The sequence below is a fragment of the Garra rufa genome, chromosome 13 (assembly GCF_049309525.1).
Source record: "Garra rufa chromosome 13, GarRuf1.0, whole genome shotgun sequence".
Lineage (NCBI taxonomy): Eukaryota > Metazoa > Chordata > Actinopteri > Cypriniformes > Cyprinidae > Garra > Garra rufa.
In genome coordinates this window covers 23,563,264-23,589,884 of record NC_133373.1, presented here as the reverse complement: position 1 = coordinate 23,589,884, position 26,621 = coordinate 23,563,264, and the positions used below count along the sequence as shown (strand labels likewise).

Genomic DNA, 26,621 nt, shown 5'->3' with positions numbered 1-26,621 from the left:
TAACAAAGCTGTTTTGGTTACCAATGACTTTCAATGTATGAACAAAAAATACTGATGTTTTTCAAATGATCTTTTTTTTATTTTCCATAGTTTACATTATGCCGTTGCAGTGTAAATGTTTGTGTAATACATTTTATGTTGAATCAAATAAAGTATTTCTTTCTAAAGCTACAATTTGTAATGTCTACCTTTAACACAAAAATAGTTTTAAATAATCTTTTGTGGGTATTTTTTACAGTCAAACTTATTTTGCGATTAATTCGATTAATTAATCGAAACATTATGTAATTAATTACATAAAAAATTTAAATGGACTGACAGCCCTAGTAAAACCCGAACAAATGGTCAGTAAAGAGATGAATGAATAATGAACAAGCTTGTAGACTGACCTGTCTGTTCCCAGAAGCCTGGAGCTCTTTTTCTAGCAGTTCCAGGTCGGTGGCCACAGCTTTCAGGAGCAGTCGCAGACGGTTCCCGATGACGTGCACCCTCTCTTGGGCCTCCAGACACTCGCTGCCATGTGCCTGCACCAGCAGCTGCCCTGAGAGCTCCTGCAGACTGTCCACCTTCTGCTCAGTCTCCAACAGCTCCCGCTGGATTTTCTACAGACAAATGTGTCAATGTTGTTTAACTTGATAAAATGTGTTTTAATATTTTCCCCCCACATTTTGAGAATTTTAAGAACTTTTTAACAATGGATGACCTCAAATTAGCAGAATGAAAAACATACTTCTAAAGCAGAGTAGATAGCTAACAAAGCAAGTGAACATCTAAATTCAAATGAAGACTTTTCCTCTCTTATTCTGCATACAGTGTAAGACGGACAGTAGACAAAATATGTATTTAGCCCAAATCCATCCATACCAAAAAGCAGTGACATGTTCACAGGTACAGTACCTTTAATGCTCTGTAATGAGCTTCAAGTGTGTGCCGATCTAGCCCTGATGCAATTGGGATAATTTCATTTCTCCGGCGGTCAATGTTTTCCAGCCAGAGAAGAAGACCATGACTTAGCTCATGGAACTCCTGTAGAGAAGCAAAAAGTTTGAGTGAGTGACAGTATCTGCCTGTGTGTGTTTATTTTTATGTATGACCATTCAAATGTGTGAGATTGGTAAGATGTTTATGAAAGAAGTCTCTCTTGCTCACCAAGGCCGTATTTACTTTGTAACATTACAAATGATTTTACTGTCACTTTTGATCAATATAATGCATCCTTGCTAAATAAAAGTATTGATTTGTCCAAAAAAAAAAAAAAATCATATAGACTCTTCAAATTTTTAACAGAGGTGTACATCAGTAGTGTGTGGTGGTCTGAAATTAGGAGGTCCTCAAAGTTTTTTTGAAAGAGGTGGGATTTATCGCATGAAACACAGCTAATCATAACCAGTCATATCCAATCATATTGCGATGGAGGCATTGCCTCCTCTCACATGACTTTCCCCCTTTCATTCTCAATTACCCCCCCCCCCCCCCACCACCAAACTCATGGCATGCTTTAGGGGATCTGTTCAAACTCAATGGGCTGAAGGGAGGCGAGAGAGACATGGACTTCCGCTGTAACTTTACCTGCTGGTGTCGCTGTTGGACAATGTTTCTTAAGTAAAGCAAGTGATTTATACATTTTTGTAATATTGGCATTGTTTTATTTGGGTACTACAAATTTTTTCTCATCTAATATTTTAATGAGGCACTGCCTCCTCAGAGGAAATGCCCCTGGTGTAGATGTAGGTGCTGTCTGTGAGTGTACCTGGCACTGCATCAGAGCATCCTGAAGTGCTGTTCTCCAATCCTTAAGTGATTTTCCCAGTCGATCCCAGCGTGAGTTCATCTCTTTCAGTTTTGCTTTTAGATCCTGGGCCTCCTCTGAGTCTGACTGGAGGAGTGTAACACTATTTAAGTTGATGGACAGTACTTTGGACTTATGGGAATCCATTGCCTTCTGTGACTCCTGTTGAGGCACAAAAGTGAAGTGTTTGTGTTAGAAAACTGTTGGTTTTCGAAATTCGTTATGTATATTTATGTGAGAATCATACTGTGTTTCATCAGGTCTCGAGTTGTTAAATTGCTGTGAAAGAAAGGTTCACTTAGTCTTTGGACTGTATACACGTGTTTTAGTTTGTGCATGTAAAAATAACTGGTGAATTCAGATGCTCCAAGATTTTAACTCTGTATGTGGGTCAGCGGGATGCTGTGGATTTCCTCTGGTTTATTTTTGTTGCTGACATCCTGCCCAATTTGAAATGTCAGTGTGTGTGTGTGTGTGAGCAAGACTTGTTTAACAGTGCAGACATGTGAGCAACCCACACATGGAGCTGCCAGTGCCAAATGTATCTGTTTACAGCCTGGGCATGGTTTACTGTTATATTTACAGTAATATGAAACAGTATATTTGTGACCCTGGACCACAAAACCAGTCATAAGCAGCACGGGTATATTTGAAGCAACCGCCAAAAATACATTGTATGGGTCAAAATGATCAATTTTTCCTTTATGCCAAAAATGATTAGGATATTAAATAAATATCATGTTCCATAAAGATATTTTGTAAATTTCCTACCGCAAATACATCAAAACCATCAGCCATATTGTCCTATCCTAACAAACCATACATTAATGGAAAACTCATTTATTCAGTTTTCAGATTATGTATAAATATTAATCTAAAAAAATGACCCTTATGACTGGTTTTGTGGTCCAGGGTCAAAAATCTCTTTTTCAATTTAGAAAAGTTGACTATGTGCCAGTAAGGCTAACTGACCTTGGGTCCTGTTGGTATTTCTAATGGGCTTTTAGAATAGCATTCTTAATTTATGTTGTAGATCGAGAACGTCTCTGTAGGTAGTGTTAACCACAAACCCTTACCCATAAATCGAAAACAGCTTTTTTTTTAAAAACCCATTAGCTATTCCAGAGGGAATACATAGCAAAATAGCCTTTGCGTTGGTTAATGACTAAACAGCCTGATTAGACCTGTAACAAGGTCATCTGACAATAATGTTGTTGGTTATGTTAAAATGTTTTTAATCCATGGTTAAAATATTTTAATTCTCTTCTGGGTTTTTGGACTATAAACAGAACATCTCTGTAAATCTCATTTGTGATGATTTTCAAAAGGATTAAATAGAAAACACTTACTAAATCACTCAGCAAATGTGCACAAACACTAATTCACATGTACAAATCTGTTATGGTGAACCAAGTAGGCAACACAAACCTTGAGTTTTCGAATTCTCTGCTCAATAATATGTATATCCGCACTGAGATCCTTCCCTCTCAGTTCTTCTAACTCTGCCTCGGCTTGGTCGAGCCATGCCTCCATGGCGTCCAGGTCAGAGGTCATCTTTTGCCACATCACAAGGTCTTCTCTCTCTTTGCGATCTGAATTGGCAGACTGGGCCTGGATCAGCTCCCAGCGCTCAATGACACCTGAAATATGAAAATTATCACAATAGCATCAAATTCAGATATACACGTGTACTCAGCAGCCTCAGTGTTTCTGTGCTGCACTAACCTGTGTTCTGTGTTTCTGTGTTATCAGGGTTGCTCAGGCCTGACAGGTTGTCTTCTTCCTCCTCCAGCTCCCCCTCAACCCTCTTGACCTCTTTCAGACTGCCACGGCAATCATCCATTAGCCGCATCTGTGCAAAGCAAAGAAACTAATCAAATTTCTCATTTCATAGCAACATACTGCCATGATTCTGGCGAACTGAAGCTATACTCACATAGCCCATGTAAGAAGTGTCATGGCCACCCATAGTGCCATCCGTCTGTTGGAGGCTGTAGCGGCTGTCCATTATATTGTCTAATAATCGAACTGCTTCACCTGTAGGAATTAATGTATAGATTAACGTGGGATATCACATGACCACCTTTAAAAAAAGATCATTTTGAAATACAGTCATTGTGTGATCATATTATGAGTGTTTCATGAGTTTTGTAAAGCTTTAAAACATGCTGTTTTAATCATGTTATTCGCTGAAAATGTAATGTCAATATTATACAGAGAACTCATTTATGTATTTTATATGTAACATTTTCAGTTATAACAGTGAATTATTCAAAGTATCAATGTCAGTGTTGACTGTTACATGTTTGAATGAATGGGTGCTTGTAAAACTGATCCATGCTGCAGTCCCTCAGTTCAGTACTAAATAAAAAAAACATGCATTGTGTATGATCCCTCTTATTTTGGTAAAATAATTAACATTTTGCAGATTCTGCATGGTGTATGTAAACTTATGACTTCAACTGTATTTTTTAAATAAACAAATACTTACAGCAATATCAGCAAGATGCATTAATTTGATTAAAAGTGACAATAAAAACATTTACAATTTTACAAATGATTTCTGAAAATGCTGTTCTTTAAACCATAAAAGAATCCTGAAAAAGTATTTTGCTTTCCATTAAAATATTATGCAGAACAACTTGTTTCAACACTGATAATAAATGTTTTCTAGGAAATAAATTTAGAATTATTTCTGAAGGATTATGTGACACTGAAGACTGGAGTAAAAGCTAGTGAAAATTCAGTTTTGCCATCACAGAAATAAATTACATTTTAAAATATATTCAAATAGAAAACAGTTATTTTAAATTGTAATAATGTTTCACAATATAACTTTATTTTTTTTAAAAATCATACCAAAACAAAACTTTTGAAAGGTAGTGTAGGTGCAAGTAGTAATAAACTTTAGTTATTTTCACAGCATCAAATCAGCAATACAAATAATTATATTTTTTTCCATGGACTAGGTTGTAGCTCCTTTACTAAAGTTGTGGTTTTTTCCATTTATTCTGCTCTACATATGTGACCCTGGACCACAAAACCAGTCAGAAGTGTACATTTTTCACATGAACGCTGAATAAATAACCTTTTCCATTGATGTATGGACAGGACAATATTTGGCCAAAATACAACTATTTGAAAATCTGGAATCTAAGGGTGCAAAAAAAATCTACATATTGAGAAAATCACCTTTAAAGTTGTCCAAATAAAGTTCTTAGCAATGCACATTACTAATCATAAAATTAAGTTTACAGTCAGAAACTTACAAAATATCTTCATGGAACATGATCTTTACTTAATATCCTAGTGATTTTTGGCATAAAAGAAAAATCAATACTTAAAGACTGGTTTTGTGGTCCAGGGTCACATATATGAAATACAACAAACACTGGGATCTAGTATACACCCTTGGGATCTGGCCACCAGATTTAACGAAGAACATCTCATGAACTATTTCCACTGGACTACACTTGGAGTTTCTTGTTTTTCCTTATAAAATTCTAAACTCAATTCTCTTTTAGTTTATTTTCATGGAAGTGTTTTAAACCTTTATATTACTCTTCATTAGCATTGTTTGATTTGAGAAAGCTTTTAAAGTTGGAACAGACCAGACTTGTTAGAACGTTTGCCATGCATTTTTTTTTTTTTAGAATTCATGCAATAGTGCAGTGCATGCAATATGATACAGTAGCATGCAGTGTAGTTTAGTATTAATTTAGCATGCCACAACTTATTGCCTACCAGAGGAGGACCTCAATGTGTTTTCTGTTAATTTTATATAAGCTTCAGGGCTCTCAGGAATCACTACATCTGTGGAAAAATAGATACACATTAAACATACCAGCAGTTTACTGAAAAGACCTGCTCGAGGTGGTGGAGACTCAGCTGCAGCATTAACTCACGAACATCCATCAGGTCAAGCACACTCACCTGTAAGTGCTGCAGTGGTCAAACACAGCAACTCCTCATCCTCATCTTTTTGTCTGCCCCGTTGTGTTGCCATGGTATGGCCCATGGGCTCCAGGTCATAGTCGTGGTCCCATTCCAGAGGGATGGAGTCTACACTGGCGGGGGTGTCTCGGCCAGAGCCGTTTGTGCGAACAGGAGCAGTGCCAGCTGAAGGTGGTCTGCTAGATGTCTGAGACATGGTACCATCCTCACCCCACTGAAGGTCTGAGAGGTCACCTGACTCGAATTCACGATCTGAGCCTTCACACTCATCATCGGTTAGCTGTGAAAGAGAGGTAGCATAAAAGTGAGAGCCACCTCTACACAGGCAAAGCAAAAGCTAAAACATAAACAAAAGTCTGAATGTCTGAATTTGTGTCTTACCGGCAAGCGTGTGAGTTTCCTGTAGTAGCGCTCCACTCGACCAAACACCTCCCTACAGTATCTCTGCAGCTCATCCAGCTCCTCCTCTATGATAGCAGCATCCAAAGGCTCACTCTTCTCCATCAGTACCTCCCCCTGCCCAAACACACTCTCCATCTTTCCCATGTTTAGACTGATCTCCTGCTGGAATGCCTGGGATGCACAAGTGATCACAAGTAAGTAAAGTAAACAGAGTAAATGTTCTACAGAACAAGTAAAAATATTTTGCGTCAGCGTTGCCCAGGTCTACAATATACAGTTGAAGTCAAAAGTTTACATACACCTTGCAGAATTTGCAAAATCTTAATTATCTTACCAAAATAAGAGGGATCATACAAAAGGCATATTATTTTTTATTTAGTACTGACCTGAATAAAATATTTCACATAAAAGACGTTTAGTCCACAAGAGAAAAAATAGTCAAATTTATAAAAATTACCCGTTAAAAGTTAACATACACTTGATTCTTAATACTGTGTTGCTACCTGAATGATCCACAGCTGTGTTTTTATTTGTTTGTTTAGTGATAGTTGTTCATGAATCCCTTGTTTGTCCTGAACAGTTAAACTACCCGCTGTTCTTCAGAAAAGTCCTTTAGGTCCCACAAATTCTTTGGTTTTTCAGCATTTTTGTGTATTTGAACCCTTTCCAACAATGACTGTATGATTTTAAGATACATCTTTTCAAACTGAGGACAATTCAGAGACTCATATGCAGCTATTACAGAAGGTTCAAACGCTCACTGATGCTTCAAAAGGAAAAACGATGCATTAAGAGCAAGGGGTGTAAACTTTTTAACGGAATGAGAATGTGTAAATTTTTTTACATTTTGTCTAAATTTCATATTTGTTTCATTTAGCACTGCCCTTCAGAAGCTACAGAAGATACTTACATGTTCTCCAGAAGACAAAATAAGGTAAATTTACCCAGATCTTTAAATTCACATTCAAATATTCTAAAAAAAACATTTGCCTGTCTGGTTTAAGAAAATTCCTTTTTTTGCATTAATTTTGACAGGACAGTATAACAACTGGCAGAAAGTAATGGGAGAGTACAGGATTTGGACTGGGACTCAAATTCAAGTCATCCCAAAGCACATTAAAAAAAAAATGTAAATAATTCATGTATGTTTGCACAGCCATTACCTTCAGTTGTCTGATCTTGGCCTGAACATCACACTCTGAGAAATGCTCGATGTTGGTGAGTTGCAGGTCCATCTCGGTCAGCCAAACCAGAATACCATCTCGGGCTGTTTCAAACTCCTCACGCTGACTAATGAAATGCTGCAGGACAAAAAGGACAAGTCAATTAATCACGGTGCTTCTCTATGTAGTTTAGGTTCAGAATTAATAGTGATTGCTACAGAGGATCTGAACACAAAAGTATAAACATGCTAAGCTATTACTTCAGTCTTCAGTATCACATGGTTCTTCAGAAATCATTCTAATATGCTGTTTTGGTTCATTTGCTATTATTATCAATGTTGAAAATATTTGTGCTGCTTAATATTTTTCAGAATTCTCGGATGAATAAAAAGTTCAAAAGAGCAGCATTTATTTGAAAGAGAAATCTTTTGTAACATAATAAATGTCTTCACTGTCACTTTTGATAAATTTAATGTGTCCATGTTAAATCGTTTATTTTTTTTTGTCTTTAAAAAAATCTTACTGACCCCAAACTTTTGAACGGCTGTGTATGTTATATATAACTGATAATATATTACCTTGAGTCTGCGCAAGATGGCAGCTACTCTCCTCTGTAGTATATCCCAGCGTCGGTTCCCATCATGCACCATTTGTCGTAGACGGCAAGACGAGTCTGTGCGGTTCTCACGTGCCAGCCTTCGATACTGCTTATTGATCAGCTCCAGCTGGGTCAGACACTCCTGTACCTGTCTCTGAAATGCCTGTGATGCAAATAACACCATTACACTGTGCTAACAAAATCTTATATTCACACACAAACTGGAAAAACTGAAAAGTACACCTTAAAGTGCATGTTTAAAAGAAATCATAGTTTATCATTTATTTCAGTCATCAATGACACTTTACAAATTGTAAAAGACTAAAGGTTAAAGTAAACGGGATGCCAGCAGTGATCTTTTTTCTTTCCCAACAGTATTATTGTTACTTTTCTGTCTTTTTGTATTCAGGCCCTATTCACAACTATCCTCTTGACTTACTACCTTAACCTTATTAACTCTCTCTGTGGATTTCTAAGTACCTCAAACTTCTTGAGCTCCTCTTTAGCAACGGTGTACAGCACTCCAGAGGAGTTGGGCAGAGCTGCTGTCCTCTCTGATACTTTCAGCCACTCTTCAAAACGGGAGTAATCATCCAGAAACTTCTGCCACAACCTCCACGTCTCCTCAATCCTGCAAAAACACATACACAGTCCAGTTTATCTACTTGGAAATATAATTATACAATATTATCCAGGGGGCTTACTAAAAGAACTTTATTTTAAAAAGACAGCTGTTAAACAGTTCACCATGTGCTCAAGTCAACTCTGATTTAACCTGTACACACTGAGTCAGTTGGCATGACACATGCTCTCACACCTGTTCCTCTGGTGACCTGGTTCAACTTTAACTATACTAAACAGAATTATTTAAAAACAGAAATCTTTTGTAACATTATAAATGGATCTACTGTTACTTTTGATCATTTTAAACTGTTCTTGCTTAATAAAACAGTTTTCTTTACAACAAAATCTTACTGACCCCAAACGGTACTGTACTTTTACAGAAAAACCAACGTGTACATTTTCCAGTGCATCAAATAACTTATGAATCACACACAACACACTCACTTAAGTCTTCTTTCCATTGCAACAGCACAGATGTTTCTCCAGCGGCGGTCGAGGCCACGTGTGGCCTGCTGGATGGATTCACACTCTGTCTCTGTGGCACAGGCGTCACAGTCGTGCAGCAGCACCTCACACAGGTTCAGCACTGACGCAACACCCGTGCTGTGCTTCTCAATGTCACGCTGCAGATCCTGCACAGATGATAGACTTCTACTGAGCTTTTCACAACATCTGACAGTTTGATCATTTTGGCAGTTTGAGAGGAGCTTGTGGTCAAGCATTTCTCTACAAATATATTTCATGTTGTTGCATCATCAGTTCTAAAAATGTTTGGCTAACATTGCTTCTCTACAATGATAATTTGTCTCTGATGCAGAAAGAGGCTGATATGTGCTGGCTGTCGCTGGGTAAAGTGAGAATACATTGTGATACTAAAACAGTAAGTGGGTCAGCGACTGAGCCAAGTTCTTATTTAGACTTTTCACCAGGGCTTTTAAACTCTTATTTCACTTGCAGAGATTTGATTACTTTTTCATACTAGTTCTCAATATATACTAAGAAATGTTTGTGTGCTTGTGGAAAATGACGTTTATTGAGCTTTCATAAGACTTAAAAGGATAGTTCGCCCAAAAATGAAAATTCTGTCATTAATTACTCACCCTAATGTCGTTCTAAACACATAAGACCTTCGTTTATCATGGGAACACAAATTAAGATATATTTGATGAAACCTGAAGTATTCTCATAGCGTCATAAAATTACGGTTGAACCACTGATGTCACATTGACTATTTTATCGATTTCCTTACTACTTTTCTGGCCCTTGAATGTGGTAATTACATTGCTGTCTATGTAGGGTCAGAAAGCTCTCGGATTTCATCAAAAATATCTTAAGTTGTGTTTTAAAGATGAACGAAGGTCTTACGGGTTTGGAACGGCATGAAGGTAAGTAATTAATGGCAGAATTTTCATTTTTGAGTGAGCTATCCCTTTAATATACAGACAGATTTTTATGTGACCATTAATGTCTTTTCTGTTTGTGTGTGCGGGTTACCTGTTGCTGGTTAAGTTTTCTTTGAATCTCATGTGAGTCGCAGGTTTCGTACACAATGGGTCGTGAGAGTTCAGTCTCGATTTGAGCCAGCCAAGATCGCAGGCTGCTCATGTTCTTATCGAGCTGCTGCACGGCCACCAGTGTCTCCCGCAACTTCTTTACCCTACAGATCCCAAAGACAAAGAAACAGAGACAGTGTAAACAGATTTTATTAACATCACATTCTGCAGAAAGTGTAATTACGCTGTAATATAAACAAAGACTGTGCAGTGCAAACATCTTTTATGTTTAGTCAAAGAAACTTGAGATTGGAATGAAATTTGCCTTTACAGAATAAATAACTTCAAGTAAATATGGGATGTACGCTTATCATAATTTTCTTCATGAATGTGTTTTATGAAGTCATATTTTGATCAGAAAGACTTTATTGGATTTCAAATGTAGCATTTTAATTTTTAAAGTTAGACATAGCCCAAAGCAAAAATACATATTAGAGTTTATTATAATAAAATATTATTAAAAGTAATAATAATGTATAAAGTTAGTATTATAATAGTTCAATAATTATTTCTTTATTTTTGTCAAAAATAAATGTGACCCTGGACCACTAAACCAGTCTTAAGTAGCACGGGTATATTTGTAGCAATAGCCAAAAATACATTGTATGGGTCAAAATTATCAATTTTTCTTTTATGCCAAAAATCATTATGATATTAAGTTCCATGAAGATATTTTGTAAATTTTCTACGGTAAATATATCAAAACCTAATTTTTGATTAGTAATATGCACAACTTTAAAGGCAGCTGTCTTTTGATTATTTTGCACCCTGATTCAAGATTTTCAAATAGTCGTTTCTTAGCCAAATATTGTCCTATCTTACCGCTTATTTATTCAGCTTATTCAGACAATGTATAAATCTCAATTTCAAAAAATTGACCCATATGACTGGTTTTGTGGTCCAGGGTCACAAATCTGATCTGAATATCAGTTATTAGACATGAAAGAAAAATAACTAGCATTTCAAGAGTCATGGAAACACAATATCAGTTCATCTCCTTTCAGTGTAAATATTAACATAGTTTACATACGTAAATACAGCATTTGCATTATATTGTCCAATTTCAATGGTAGATTTATTAAAGTGCCCCTATTATGACATTTCAAATACTGACCTTTTATTCAGTGTGTAATGTCGCTGTATGTGAATGTAAACAATCTGCAAAGTGGCCAAAAGTGTAAGATAAATAAAGTTATTGTCACCCAAAAGAAAGAATTGACTCTAAACAGCCTGAATGAGTCATTAATAATTTGTATCCCATTTCTGTGATGGCTACATGTCACTGGGTAACTCATTTGCATATTGCACGCCTATGTTCTACGTAGCAACTTGACCTGCCCTCAAACTTTATTTTACTGATGACTGCTATTTAATCTCAGGGAGATAAATACGGGATCCACAAAAAAGCTTGTCCTTGAAAGATGGCTCAGTACCAAGTTTTTCTGAACCAGCTGGTTCCACTGAATCACAACCTGTAAGTATGATAAATGATAAATGTTTAGATTTTCTATTGAGCGTTCAAAATACGAAACTATGACAATGAGCGTCAATGGGCATCTGACCAATCAAAGTAGAGTAGATTCACAGAAAGGAGGGGTTTAGAGAGACTGAATCTTTGAACTGCTTCAAAGTAATTGTTCGAGAATCGCTGGAAAATGAGATGATATTAAATGCATATTTCAAAACGAAAGCGTTGTTTGACATTGCATGCATGTAAGCCTATTGTAGGAGACTCTTAAAACAATATTAGGAATCTTTAAAATGGCATAATAGGGGCACTTTAAGTTACTTTGTTACTTGTTAACTGATTAAGGTGGTCAAGGTGTCTATATAACAATATAAGCAGAGGTAGAATGCAATCAAATGGTGTCAGGGTTTCCTAGAAATCCTGAACGTGCCTAAAAATACAAAATCACATGCTCAATGCTGTGCCACTGACACACACTCATGCATACCAGGATAGCATGTTTCAGCTGTGCCACCATTCCAGATCTAGATCTCAGAAAAATGTCTTATCTTAGACTGGATATGAAGCAAAAAGCAAAGTGGACATGTTTCAACTTCAGCTAACTTTGATTGAAACTTTGGTATATGCTGTAGGCTGGCAGCCAAAATAGAGACTTTGTTTGACCTGGTGAGATAAAGCCCTCATGTAAACCTGGTATGTGAACAGTTTAGTGTGACTGTGCTTCAAGCTACATTCCTAAAGCATAAAGACACACTGAAACTAAACCCACTGACACAACAACAGAAGGTCAACATGGTATCGCTTTTTTTGTATTTAACAAACTGAGATTTTCAGTGAAACTATCTGGACAATCACATATGTGGAGAAAAGCAATGACAGCTTCACTTAAAACTCTCAAATTTCACCCACATAAACGAATAAACTACATTTCAGACAATTCACCTTAAGACATGTCTAAGTATGACAGAAAACACCACAGTATATGGAAACTTCCAGCACTGCATTACAATTAAATTGTATTAAAAGAGAATCTGTAATATGTAGATGGTAAATGGATAAATGTTTTCCTGCCTGTTAATGTCGCAGTCACACTCTGGCAGATCTGAGTCCTCTCCAGGGCTTCCTGCCATGTTATCAGTGCCCATATCCAGCACCATTGGGCCTAATCTTCTCAATCAAAAGTGTCCCAGAAGAAAGAAAAACTTCCACCCTGTCAAAATTCCCCTTCTCTTTCGTCTCAACAACAAAGTGACCAGGCTTTCTCTAGTCTCCTGGTGTGTGGGGTGTCTGAGCATGTGTGTGTGTGTGTGTGTGTGTGTGTGTGTGTGTGTGTGTGTGTGTGTGTGTGTGTGTGTGTGTGTGAACTGCACTCAAGTGCAGGCATGGGCAGCTGGGAGTGACAAATACTGCTGTGGCTAAAATAAGACTACAGTCATTAGCATGTGCTGATCAGAGGACTGGAATGTGTGTGTCTGTCATTATTCATATAAACAAACACTGAAAAAAAAAAATATGTGTGCTGGCAAAATGAGTCACAATGACCTTTTCATTGACAAATTCAAAAGACCTTTAAAATTATGTATGAGTTGTAGGAATTGGACAAAAAATGACTGAGCTACACCCATTTGAGTTGGCAAGGTCCATTTCGAGAAAAATTGAGTTAAAGTTTTCTGAAGGTTCCAAAGCATAGTCACCTAGCAACATTGCATCTTTTTCTTAATAATCATTGCTATATTAATAATATTATATATATATATATATATATATATATATATATATATATATATATATATGTGTGTGTGTGTGTGTGTGTATAGCTATTTTTTAATTTAATCTTTGTTGTTATAAATAACAAAAAAAGAACAAATATAAGAAAGAAACAAATGCAGTGCATTACTATTTTCTTTTTAAATCTAAACTAAAGCATTCAAGTAAGAAAACAAATAGTCTAAAAAAAACTTAAAGTGCCCCTGTTTATTACAAATAATTTGATGATTAATTAAAAAAGCAGTTCAGTCAAGAGCAGCGAGTGATTCCCTCTTTTTTGATTTATAATTAGATTAACATTAATGAGACAGACGGCCTATATTAAGACTTACTCTAATGCATGGATCTAATATGTTACACATCCGATGTTTTTCCCTAACAGTTCCCCTAACGTTCACTTAAGACATAACTGACTGTTTGCGTGAATACTTAAATAATGTAATTATGTGTATATTTATCTGTAAAGCCAGCTGCTGTACATGCCTTTATACGTATGATTCATACTACTGACAAACGGACAATTAAAGATCATTTTAGATGTTTAATTACTATTTGGAGCATTGGGATTGCTGGACGAGGGCTTAATGAACTAACTTTTATTAAGTTTTACTAACTCAAATTTGTCCAAAATCAAAACATGTGATCTCACAGAGACTCGCAAGATCAAACGTGACTAGATAAGAAAAACACGTGAAAGGCAATCAACGTTGTCAGCTGGCTCTCCTGGCGCACGTTTTGTTTCACAGTGAAAAAGTACTGTCTTTCTCAGTACTCTCCACTTTTTTGGCTGCCAGGTTTTAGCTATAGAAGCAACAACATCCAGTATGTGACACTTCCTTACTCTCATTGGATATCGTGGGTAGCACGACGGAGGCAGACTGATCAAGAATCGGCAATATCAAACATGTTTGATCTTTACAATTTGAGTCCAGGCATGCTCCATCTTGAACAGGAGCAGCTAAATAATCATAATGACACCACACAATAAATTATTTTTTTACACAGGGTTCCCACTCTTTCATGAACACCAGATTCAAGGACTTTTAAGCACCATTTATTTTATATCAAGCACCTATCAAATTCACACCACCAGCATATGTAGCGTCATGAAAGTGCTAACTGTACTAAACATTTCACTTACACTTAACATTTACATAAAAAATGTCAGAGTAATGATGTTTTGAATGTGTAGGTTTTATAAATTTAGACAGTTTGAAACAGTCGTGTTCAAAGGAATTTAATGAAATCCATTGAATTTAATATACTGGTAATATTCAAATGCAATTTCTAAAATATTGATAAATTATGCATTAAACTGGTTTTTGCCGTAGTTTGTGTACAAGATTTAAATTTATATATATATATGCGTTTTGAAGTCTCATTCTGAATTCCGATTGGAGCGCTTCAAAGCAGTGAATCACTTTGCGATGCAGTGGATTACTGATTCGGAGTTTCAAAAAGCTCAGTTGATAATGTTCTTTGCTTGCTTTCTCTTTATAAATTATTCTTTGTTTGAAATTAAATCATTACAATTAATAGGCCTAACTTACAATATTTTTTATTAAATTGTGATCAAGTTAGACACTAAATTGGAAATCCAAAATATTTTGGGGACGAACTTGTACACAAAAGTGAGTTAAATCTGAAGAAATTTCCTTTTGTGGATATTCTCATTGTGTAAATAGTAAAAAAAAATGGTAGAAATGCAGTAGGTTTTCTGTTAGCAATGTAAATTGCTGAGCTAAATGTGTGTAAGAGAAAGTGTGCGTCAGTGTATCTGTATTAGAAATATGTTTGCTTGTGAACAGAATCTCTGCAGTTAGCTCTTCAATTGAATCCAAAAAAATGTATGTGAATCTGCTACCCTATTCTATAAACACTTGAGGAAAACTCAAGACAGCAGCTGATGTGCAGAGCTAATGCACATGAGTGAGAGTGTGTGAAAGAGGATGACCCTCACACACTGACCACAGTGAAATTAACACCACACATGTGAAAAGCTTTCAGTCCTGACTGCAGGCAACTCGACTTTACCAGTCATATCCAGAGACACCATGGTGTCATGTTTAAAATGCTGGTGCAAAATATTTTCTTTCCACCCACAGGCCATTAGCAGAGAACATGCTCAGTTAATGCCTCTATTTACCTAATTGAACTTTCAGGAAACTTAGTTTTGTATTTCTAAATTAAAACATTCTGTTTTAGAAAATAAAAAAAATTCTATGGGCTTTTTGTTCTATAATTGTAAATGTACAACAGTTTTGCAAAAGTTTACTTTTTCAAGCAGCTAGAGCACAATAGGTACAGTGTCATGCAATATCATTTGAGGAACTCACCTAGCTTCTATAAGGTCAAGCAGATGCTGCCAGCGCTCATTGACTTTGCTGAGTTTGTATTGGATTTCGGCCGCTTTGCTTTCATGGCTGGCCTGAGCCAGCCTCTCCCCCATCTGTTCCAGCTGATGCTTGTTCTCCTGGGCCACTGATATCTCTTCCTGATAGTCCTGATAACAAAGGCATTGCACATTTGTTTATCTGAATATTCATAAGACTTTGGGTAGACTGTTTTTCATAAGTCTGACATATTTTGCATCTATCCTGATTTTATCAAACTATATATTTTTTATCTGCAGGATAAATTTTAGAGTTCAATGGGATGATTATTTATCAATTTCTTGATTTGAAATAAGTATGTTGTGATTGTGTGTTAATTTCACCTTCTTGAGTTTCTCAATCATCTCCTCAATGCTGATGTCGCCGTTCTGCGAGACCTTGCTCTCCATTTGTGTGAGCCACTCACACAGCTCTTTGTTCTTCTCATTGAACACAGCCCATTCATTCAGTCTCTCGCTCACCTGCTGCCTGCGCAGTGACAGCTACAAGAATTACAGACAGTGATCAATTACACCATGGGTTAACAGAGTACCATGTACGATTAAAGGAAGGACGTGGCGGACAATGAGAGAAGGTGCCAAAAGGTTGGTGAGCAAAATGAGGAAAGGAAGATGTCAGATGGACAGGTAATAATTGACTTCCTTTTTCTCATGGTCCTTTCTTACTAAGAGACATCAGGGATTAAGAGGCACATTATCTTTGCGATCCTTTATACTACATTGTGGAGCCATCAAAAACCAACCTTTATATATTGAATTTAACTCATTTTTTAGTCAAGTTGATCAAAATTCAAATCAGTACATACCTTTACATATTTATTATCTGACTTAATGAAAACTTGCAGTTGTTTATATACTGCAATGTACTGTAAAGCGTCTCCATGTTTGAGTTTGTTGCAAGTGCTGCTGTCTCACAAAATATCCATGCTTATGGTAGACAACTGTGCATAGAATGTGTTATGGTGTGAAACAAATGTGAAAGGGACAGGCTGACACGTGTGTGTGTGTGTGTGTGTGTGTGTGTGTGTGTGTGTGTGTGTACCTGGTGACAGGTCTCCTCCCACTGTCTCTGGAGTAATATGAGTCTCTCCCGTAGGACTGTGAGGTCATCAGCACTGAGGCCGCTGGAGAGAGACTCCCTCAGAATAAACAGCCCGGCTACATCATCAGCCCAGCCTTCAATACTGCTCTCCAATTCCTAGCACACACACAAACACATAGCACATAGTCCTGATCACATCAGAAATACAATAAAAAAGTCAATTAAATTGAATTAAATAAAAAAAAGTTTGAACTTCTGAAAATAAACCCTAACAAATAAACAAACAAAATATAAGATAAAAAAGGATATAGTTTTGGACTTAAAACAAATAAATATACAAAATCAAATGTAAAAATAAAATAGTTTTTGAACTATAATTGCTGACAAATTAAGTGAAAGTGGAAAAAACTGAAAGATAAATTAAATTAAAAGTTTAAATCGAACAAATTAAACTACAGTTTAAAAGCTAATAATTAAAAACAAATATTGTAAAAAATAGGTTTAAAAAAAGGAAAGGTAAAATAATAAATAATAAAAATAATTTAATTTACTGTTTAACTATAACAGTTCAAAATAAATAATCTCCTTAACCCTAACCCTATCAAACAAACAAAATGTAAGATTAAAATAAAATAAAATATAATAAAATTAAGATCACAGTTCAAACTGTAACTGCTAAAAATAAAATGTAAGGTTTTGGATTTAAAACAAAAAAAATATACAAAATCATGTAAAATGTACAAATAAAATAGTTACAATTCAACAGTTCAAACTGTAATTGCTAACAAATTAAGTGAAAGTGAAAAAAACGAAAGAATTAAAACAAATTAAAAAATTAATTTAAAAGTTTAAATCTAATCATATAAATTACAGATCAAAAGGTAGCAAGTGAAAATAGTTTTAGAATTTAACATAAATAAATAAACAAACACAAAATGTTTAAAAAAGGGGGAAAAGAAAAGGAAAAATAATTTAAGTAATAATGTAATGTAATAATTTAAGATTTAAATAAAATATAAAATATAAAATCAAATGTTAAAATTGCTGAAAATAAACCCTAATAAATAAACAAAAAAATAAAATATTTACAAATAAATAAATAATTAAGTTAAATTATAATAAATCAACTATAATAATTAAATTAAGTTCAATCTGTAACTTTTAAACAAAGTTTTTGGATTTCAAATAAATAAATAAACACACAAAACTATGTAAAATGTACAGTTTGAACTGTATTGCTTAAATTCTAAATTAAAGTTCAAATTAGGGGTGCAACGGATCGCAGATGATCCGTGATCCGTACGGACCGGACCCCACGGTTCGGTACGCATGTGGTTCGCGGATTAACTGTTAAACTGAACCTTCATAGAGTAAAAGTGTATAATTTGCATATGTTTTGTCTTGCCAATTTAACCATTCAAACTACTTAAACTGCTGCAGCAAAAGAGAACACGCGCGCTGTTTCTTTCTTCTTCTTTTTTTTTCCCCCGTTGCCGCACATACCTGAAGCGAGCACGCGCACAGAGAGAGAGAGACAGAGAGAGACGCGCGATTCAAACTGCGTGATTCACAGATTGATTCCTCTTTAAAACTTCTCTTAACATACATACAAAGTTATGTTTAATACCCGTTTTGGTATTCTGGTAAACACAGTCGGTTATGTCTTTAGTAAACCGAAACAGCTGAGAAAGATGCGTGCCAGTATTAGAGACGTGCATTAGGCCTTAAAGAGACAGCGTCCTATTTATACCTGCAGTGAGAAGCACTAGTTATTTTACAATTAAATATTACATTTCTGCACCTGAATACTAGTGTTATTGATTTTATTAGTACCTTTATGTTGTATTCATCTACACTTGTCATTTTTGTAATTGACTTTATTAGTTCAGCTAGTAGTTTTTGCTGTGGATTAGAAGTACTTAAAGTTAGCATTCAGTAATTATTAAAAAAAAATTGTTTTTTGCTGATCCGAAAAATGATCCGATCCGTGACTCCAAATCCGTGATATGATCCGAACCGTGAGTTTTGTGATCCGTTGCACCACTAGTTCAAATGTATTAATTTAAACTACAGTTCAAAAGGTAACTACTGAAAATAAAGTTTTAGGATTTTAAATAAATAATTAACAAGCAAATGTTGTAAAAATATGTCAAATAAATAAATAAATAAAAAGCATAAAAAAGTAAAAATAAAGAAATAAACTAAAATAATTTATTTAAAAATAAAATAAACCAACAAAATATTAAAAATATTAAACAAAAAAATAAAAAACTGCTTGTTACATTCATCTGACTGCACAGAAGAATACTGACTGCACATATTCTTCCTCTCACATAGAAACACAACCAAAGAGTCTTAATTGCATTTATATTGATATTTGTTAAAATTGACATCTCAGCTATGGTATGTGACACAGATAACAACTGTCGACAAGACATTAAGCACACAATAAATGCATAAGCCTTCTCTGTATCGAGAAATGACTAGAATAGAAAAAGCTTCTAATACTTTGCTGTTATAAAAGCTTTTTCCCTTGCTGCATAAGCACTTTTTATTAAACCAATAACAAGTATGATTTAGCATGATTAGCATGCACCTCAACTGCCTTCCTTCAGGCAAAGTCAAAGTGACTCTTGCTGACAGTCCAACTCACAGAGTTGATGTCCTCTCTGCAACATCACGTGTGAAAAATCAACCCTCCTTTGCAAATAAAATATTCATCAGAGTGTCAGACACACACACACACACACACACACACACACACACACACACACACACACATTCTGCAAGAAGCATGCAAGGGTATTATTAATGCAGTGGTTGACAGCAGTAGACTGCACAAACCAATAATTATCTGGACTATCGAGATACTGTTGCTTTACCACTGCAAACCCAGTCAGGAAATAGTGTTTAATGCTTTAGCTCAAATAATAAGAAAGATACTCAGATGTTGCTGAAGCAACACGCATCTAGAAGGTCACAGAACAAAAGATGAGTCAGATTTTGTTTATGTACCTTGCAGCGAATCTGTTCTGTGTGCAGCTCTTCATGGTGGTCGGGTAAAGGCACAGAGAGCTTTTGCTTAAAGTCCCTCAGCTTCTCGTGTGATGCAGCAATTCCCTTTCCACACTGATCCCAGTCCTGCACACACAGCCAGAAAAGAAAAAACTGTGAAATCATGAGAGAGTGAGTATGATAAAGAGATGTAATCTGCATAAAATATACAATTATGTATCTAACTAAGTAATTTGTAAGATCTAATGCAAAAACACTCAAGGAAAAGTCAGAGATGTTCACATTGTTAAATAGGAACGTAACCATTTATTTAAATGTGGTCAGAGCAGAGACGGTCCTGAGACACAAGCGAGAGACAGATTATCATGCAGAGATAAAGCAGTGAGGTACCTTCTGTCATGTCATCCGAGAAAACAGAGGGATGTGGAAGAGAGAGGAAGAGAGTGAGACGGAGGCCAAAGGAAAGAGGAGCCATTTTCCTTTGCAATCCAAAATTGTTGTCTGTGCCCCAATGTGCTGCGTCAAAATGGAGCGGATGACTAGTTGTCCCTGCTGCCCTGTGTTGGCAGCACAGCACTGCTCGGACTCCCTCCCGCGTCCTGTCTCCAACAGTACTGAAGATATTTCTCTCGCCTCTTTCTCCCGTTCTCTCTCTTTCATCCCCCTCACACGCACACGCAAAACACATCACACTCTCTCTCACTTTCGTTATGCTAGCTCGCCTCTATTTGCTCTGTAAGGTCAGATGCAAAGTCCTTCGCTCTCTCTCTTTTCTTTTAGGAAGAGGACTTTTGGATGTGAGATCCATGCAGAATTTCATTTTGGATATTTTTGGATTATTCAACAATTCAGCAATGTTTTTGTATTTCTGATATTTGTTTGAAATAGATTTCAATGTAATGAACTATCCCGATTTCACGTAAACAGAATAGCCAAAACTATTTTGACACCAAAACAATCTGACCCTGAAAGTTTGACTATAGACGCAGCCCATAAAAATCTATAAAAGATGTACTTTAAAAATCCTGAACTCTAAAAACCACCACAAAAAAACTTCACCAAATCAATGTATCAATATAATCTCCAACAATGCAATAGCATGTCATATACACTGCCATTCAAAGGTTTGGGATCAGTAAGATTTTTAATTATTTTTAAAGAAGTCTCCTATGCTCATTAAAATACAGAAAATAAGTAACATTACTCCAGTCTTAAGTGTCACATGATCCATCGGAAATCATTCTAATAAGCTAATTTATTATCAATCTTGGAAACAGTTGTGCTGCTTAAGATTTCTTTGGAACCTTTTTAGGATTTTTTGATTAATAAAAAGTTAAAAAGAACAGCATTTATTAAAAAAAGACATCTTTTCTAACAATATAACACATCCTTGCTGAATAAAAGTATTATTTCCTTCAAAGAAAGAAAGAAAAAACTAAACTTTTAACAGTAGTGTATATTGTTACAAAATATTTCTATTTTAAATAAATGCCATTCTTTTTAACATTTTATTCATCAGAGAATCCTGAAAAAATTAAACAGCACAGATATTTCCAACATTGATAACAAATCATTATATTAGAATGATTTCTGAAGAATCATGTTACACTGAAGACTGGAGTAATGATGCTGATAATTCAGCTTTGTATCACAGGAATAAAATATATTTTAAAGTATATTAAAAAAAGAAAATCCCTATTAAAATGCGATAATGTTTCACAATATAACTGTTTTTTCTGTATTTTTAATCAAATAAACGCAGCCTTGATGAGCAGAAAAGACTTCTTTAAAAACATTAAAAATCTTACAGAGTGATACTTTTTTTAAAGGAATTTTTGATGAAGGAAAGTTAAAAAGAACAGCATTTATTCAAAATAGAAATCTTTTCTAACAATATAATAGTCTTTACTGTGACTTTTTAATCAGTATTAATTTCTTTCAATGAGAGAAAGAAAGACAAAATTTACTGACCCCAAACTTTGAACGATAGTGTATATTGTTACAAAAGATTTCTATTTCAAATAAATGCTGTTCTTTTAAACATTGTATTCATCAAAGAGTCCTAAAACATATCACAGTTTCCAAAAAAATATTAAGCAGCACAACTGTTTCCAACATTGATAATAAATCAGCATTTTAGAAGGATCATGTGACACTGAAGACTGGAGTAATAATGTTGAAAATTCAGCTTTGCATCACAGGAATAAATTCTATTTTAAAGTATATTAAAACAGAAAACCACTATTTAAAATTGCAATAATATGTCAGAGTATTATGTTTTTTTCCCTCAATCTTCATGAGCAGAAAGACACTTTCAAAAAACATTAAAAATGTTTGAATGGCAGTGTATAGGCTCCAAAAGTCTGAGACCACACTGAAAAATATATTTAAACCTGAAAACAAAAGGCTGAATGTATTTTTTAGGATTTAAAATCAATTATTTTAAAATAAATAGTTTTAAAACAAATATATTTAAATACATTTTACAAAATGAGGTACTATTTGTAGATTGTTAATCAAATACAATAAATGACAATTTACAAACTTGTTAATTACATGTTAATGTTAATTACATTTTTTTACACAAAAGTTGTTGTTTTAGATTTAGATTTTAAATAAATAAACCCTAATTAAATGCATAAAATTGTTACTAGCATTGTTACAATGGTCTCAGACTTTGATCCCACTATACATAATCAAAAATGTCCAAAAACCAACCAACTGAGATGAATACACATTCATCTCAGAGATATGGTTTGTTGAAAGAAATTAACCAACAAATGCAAATAATTTACCAAAACTACTCAACTAAGATTTGTACCTTCCTCTATACAGCAAAAGCCATTTAGTGTTTGTACTTTATCAAAGACAAACTACTAAATCTACCAATTAAGCCAAACAGTAAGTGTACCCGAAAGTGTTTTTTTTTTTTAAATTTACTTTTAACTCACCCTTAGCAAAGAAAGCAGTTCTTTCTTCCTCTCGTCGAGACGGATGTTAATGGTCCTCCAGCGCTCCTGCACATCAGTCAGCTCAGTGTGAAGCGAGGCCTCCGCTCTGGCATCAGCCCACAGGAGAAGTTGCCTCCCAGCCTCCACTGTGAGAATGTAGCTGCCCTGTTGCCTCTGAAGCACACGTTCTTTCAGCTGGATAGAGAGAAAGGGACATCTTTAGGCTATTTCCAGGTGGCCATTATTTCTACTTTCATGTAAATATGGCTACATCTTTACCTGTATGTGGTCTAGCATTCCACGGATCTGCTGTAGTGCTACTGTTACCCCTCGTTGTTGGTCTTCTGGCTCCACTGAAACTTCTTGCAGCCAATGACGGAGTTTCTCTATCAGCTCTGTGTACCGCTGCCATTGCCGAACCAAACTGTCAATAATCCCCCGTCTTTGCTGGGCCCGCCTCACCACACCTTGCCACTGGTTACTAAGCAGTGCCAGTTTCAAGCCAAAGTCATCTCTTTTGGGCGAGAGGAAAAAAGAGAGTCAATGCAAGTATGAATGAATGCATAAGAATAAACAAAAAACAAACGTTACCTGTCTTCCACTTGTCCCTGATTCAGGAGCTGATGTCCATCATTGATGATAGAGTATAGAATTTGTTGTCGGCTAAACATCTCTGCTTGGAATAGCTATCCACACACACAAAAAACAGTACAGCAGTTTTAAAAAGTAGGTCACTAAACTATGACTCAATGCATTTTATGCTGAATATATGGGTTATTTTTAAAGTGAAAAATCTTACTAAGCCATTTTATAATCTAACAAAGGTCACACCACAAATTCACAATAAGTTTTAAAATAAAAACTGAATACTGACACATAAATGCTAGCGACACTGAAGACTGGAATAATGGCTGCTGAAAATTCATGATAATGTTAAAACATACATTACCAGTCAAAACTTTTTGCATTGCCTGCATTTATTTAATCCAAAGTACAGAAAAAACACAAAAATTCTGAAATATTTTTACTATTTAAAATAACCGTTTTCTATTTGAAAATATTTTCAAATGTCATTTATTCCTGTGATCAAAGCTACATTTTCATCACCATTACTTTACAGTCACATGAACATTCAGAAATTATTCTAATATGCTGATTTGCTGTTCTACAAACATTTATTATTATTATATATTATCAATTATCAAACAGTTGAGTAATTTTTTTCAGGATTTTTTGTTGAATAGAAAGATACAAATTTTTATTTGAAATAAGAAAGTTTTTGTAAGATTATAACATTATATACTATACCATTCAAAAGCTTGAAGTCAGTATACATTTTTTCTAAGAAATTATAGAAATCAATACTTTTATTTAGCAAGGATGCTTTAAATTGATCAAAAGTGATGATAAAGACGTTTATAAAGTTATATTTTATAATATCTTTCTATTTTAAGATTTCTGTTCTTCTGAACATTTTATATATAAATTAACCTGAAACAAAAAATCTACTCAGCTGTTTTCAACATAGTAATAATGATAAATGTTTTTAAGCAGAAATTCTGAATTTTAGAATGATTTCTGAAGGATCATGTGACTGGAGTAATAATGCTAAAAATTCAGCTTCTAAATCACAGGAATAAATTACATTTAAAAAAATATTCAAATAGAAAACAATTATTTTGAATGGTAAAACTATTTTTTAAAAATACTGTTTTTGCTGTACTTTTGACTGGTAGTGTATTAGAACAGAAAACAGTACATTTAAATTGTAATAATGTTAGTTTTACTGTATTTTTATCAACTTGATGAGCATAAGAGACTTTTTTCAAAAACATCAAAAGATCCCAATGAGCCTAGACTTCTGAATAGGCCTTTAGTTGCAGTTATACTAAAAAAGTATTTTCCAAATATTTTTTTTTCTTTTCTATCAGTTACCTCATGCTCTCTCTGCTGGTCTAACAGGCTCTGGTAGTTTCCAGAGATCTCAGCAGCCAGTTTTTCCTCTGTTTGTGTAAGGAAGGTCATCCAAGCATCACACTTCTCCAAGAAGGTTTGTTTTTGCAGTACCAGGGCTTGCAGTTTACTGCACACACAGAAATGCAGACAACTGAATATTACACGCTACTGCAGAAGAAAGTGAAAATCTACCTTAGATAAACAGTAACCCCACATACCTGAATCTCTCTATTGTGCAAGCAGAGTTAGACGACCAACTCCTGTTTAGGTTCTGCAGACGTTTGATTTCATTATCGTTGAGGGGAAGCTGATAACCCAATTCATTCAAACGTTCCAGATCAGGAGAAAGACTGCTCAGCTTTAACATTTGAGTCTATAGGTGCACATACATATGAGAAAGTTTAGAAGCGTTTATACAACCCTATAATTTTACAACAGTCAACAAATTATACCTTAAGTTTTTCCATGTGTTCCTGCACAGCTGAGGTATCTGGAGAACCGACTGGGTCTGGTTCCTTCAGAACCTTCTCAGCTTCTTCTGACCACTCGCTCAGAGAATGTAACTCCTTATTAAATCTCTCATAGTCCTTCACACCCGCCTTGAGGAAAGGAAGGAGAAAAAAACACATTTACACTTGACAGACTTTGCAGTCCAAGTGTCAAAACGACAGTCACACATGAAAGAGTGTCAAAACTACGAAAGGATAGTGTGAAAGTTATTTTATTAAATATATTATATTATTTAATTTAAAATATACACTACCATTTGAAGGTTTGGGGTCTGTAAGATTATTTATTTTTTCAATAAAAAAAAGACCAGAACTAAAATTTACAGATAATTTACTCAGGCATTGACTGTCATTCAAGATGTTCATGTCTTTCTTTCTTCAGTCATAAAGAAATTATGTTTTTAAGTTAGGTTTTTAATTAATAAAATTTATTGATGTTTTTAATTAAGTATATCATATTGTAATTTTTTTTTATAGAAAATAACCAATCGTTTCAATAGATAAGACCCTTTAGAGCCCTTTGAAGCTGTAATTAAATGCATTTTGGAAATTCAAACTCGGGGGCACCATAAAAGTCCACTGTATGGAGAGAAAATCCTAAAATGTTTTCTTCAAAAAAAAACATAATTTCTTTACTACTAAAGAAAGAAAGACATGAACATGAAAACATCTTGGAGGACAAGGGGGTGAGTAGAAAAAAATCCAATAAAATATTAAGTGGATAAAAAAAGAAATGTTTCTTCAGCACTAAATCAGCATAGAGCATAAGAATGATTTCTAAAGGATCATGTGACACTGAAGACTAGAGAAATGGCTAATGAAAATTCAGCTTCACAATCACAGGAATAAATTATATTTAAAAATATTTTGAAATAGAAAACGGTTATTTTAAATTGTAAAAAATATTTCATAACATTACTGTTTTTACTGTATTTTTGATCAAATAATTGCAGCTTTGGTAAGCAAAATGGAACAAAACATCAAATAATCTTATCCAAATTTAATAATCTTATTCAAAGTTATATTTTATTTAAATAAATGTGTGAAAACTGTATGAATGTTCTGTTTAAAGTGTGGATAATGTCTAAATCATCTGCACCTCTATCAGAGACTGCTGTCTTTGGAGGGCATGTCCAACTGTTGCTAATCTCTGAGCGAGTGACAGGTGGTCTGTATGGAAGGTTGTCATAGCAGAGGGGTCCACTTGTTGCCTCAGCTGCTCTGAAAACTCATCCAGCTGCTGCAGGACAGACTCTACGGATCCCTCAGTCGCCATAAGGCCCTGCAGAAATACCAGTTTTACAAAGAGAATTACTGTGGCCCTTGCTACAATGCTTTCACAACTGTACACACTTGTCAGAATTAGCAATTGCTGCTTAAATACTTTTGTGTTGCTAACATAATCCAAACACACATATTTAAGAGGCTTCCAAACCCA

The 26,621-nt window shown here is 34.9% G+C and overlaps 1 protein-coding gene across 1 annotated transcript in view; it reads right to left on the bottom strand.

The window, feature by feature from the left end:
* Positions 1 to 26,621, bottom strand: part of syne1a (spectrin repeat containing, nuclear envelope 1a) — a 187,692-nt gene that overhangs the window by 5,060 nt on the left and 156,011 nt on the right. The window contains exons 118-142 of the mRNA XM_073852751.1: positions 26,283 to 26,465; positions 25,127 to 25,273; positions 24,893 to 25,047; positions 24,654 to 24,801; positions 23,310 to 23,404; positions 22,998 to 23,232; positions 22,719 to 22,913; positions 19,768 to 19,893; positions 16,753 to 16,908; positions 16,035 to 16,193; positions 15,655 to 15,821; positions 10,025 to 10,187; positions 8,975 to 9,162; positions 8,387 to 8,537; positions 7,887 to 8,069; positions 7,309 to 7,446; positions 6,125 to 6,316; positions 5,723 to 6,023; positions 5,534 to 5,602; positions 3,726 to 3,826; positions 3,515 to 3,641; positions 3,218 to 3,429; positions 1,751 to 1,951; positions 898 to 1,026; positions 390 to 602 (exon numbers count right to left, since the gene is read on the bottom strand). Coding sequence (XP_073708852.1) covers positions 390 to 602; positions 898 to 1,026; positions 1,751 to 1,951; positions 3,218 to 3,429; positions 3,515 to 3,641; positions 3,726 to 3,826; positions 5,534 to 5,602; positions 5,723 to 6,023; positions 6,125 to 6,316; positions 7,309 to 7,446; positions 7,887 to 8,069; positions 8,387 to 8,537; positions 8,975 to 9,162; positions 10,025 to 10,187; positions 15,655 to 15,821; positions 16,035 to 16,193; positions 16,753 to 16,908; positions 19,768 to 19,893; positions 22,719 to 22,913; positions 22,998 to 23,232; positions 23,310 to 23,404; positions 24,654 to 24,801; positions 24,893 to 25,047; positions 25,127 to 25,273; positions 26,283 to 26,465 — 4,134 coding nt within the window. The remainder of the gene's footprint in view (positions 1 to 389; positions 603 to 897; positions 1,027 to 1,750; positions 1,952 to 3,217; positions 3,430 to 3,514; positions 3,642 to 3,725; positions 3,827 to 5,533; positions 5,603 to 5,722; positions 6,024 to 6,124; positions 6,317 to 7,308; positions 7,447 to 7,886; positions 8,070 to 8,386; positions 8,538 to 8,974; positions 9,163 to 10,024; positions 10,188 to 15,654; positions 15,822 to 16,034; positions 16,194 to 16,752; positions 16,909 to 19,767; positions 19,894 to 22,718; positions 22,914 to 22,997; positions 23,233 to 23,309; positions 23,405 to 24,653; positions 24,802 to 24,892; positions 25,048 to 25,126; positions 25,274 to 26,282; positions 26,466 to 26,621) is intronic.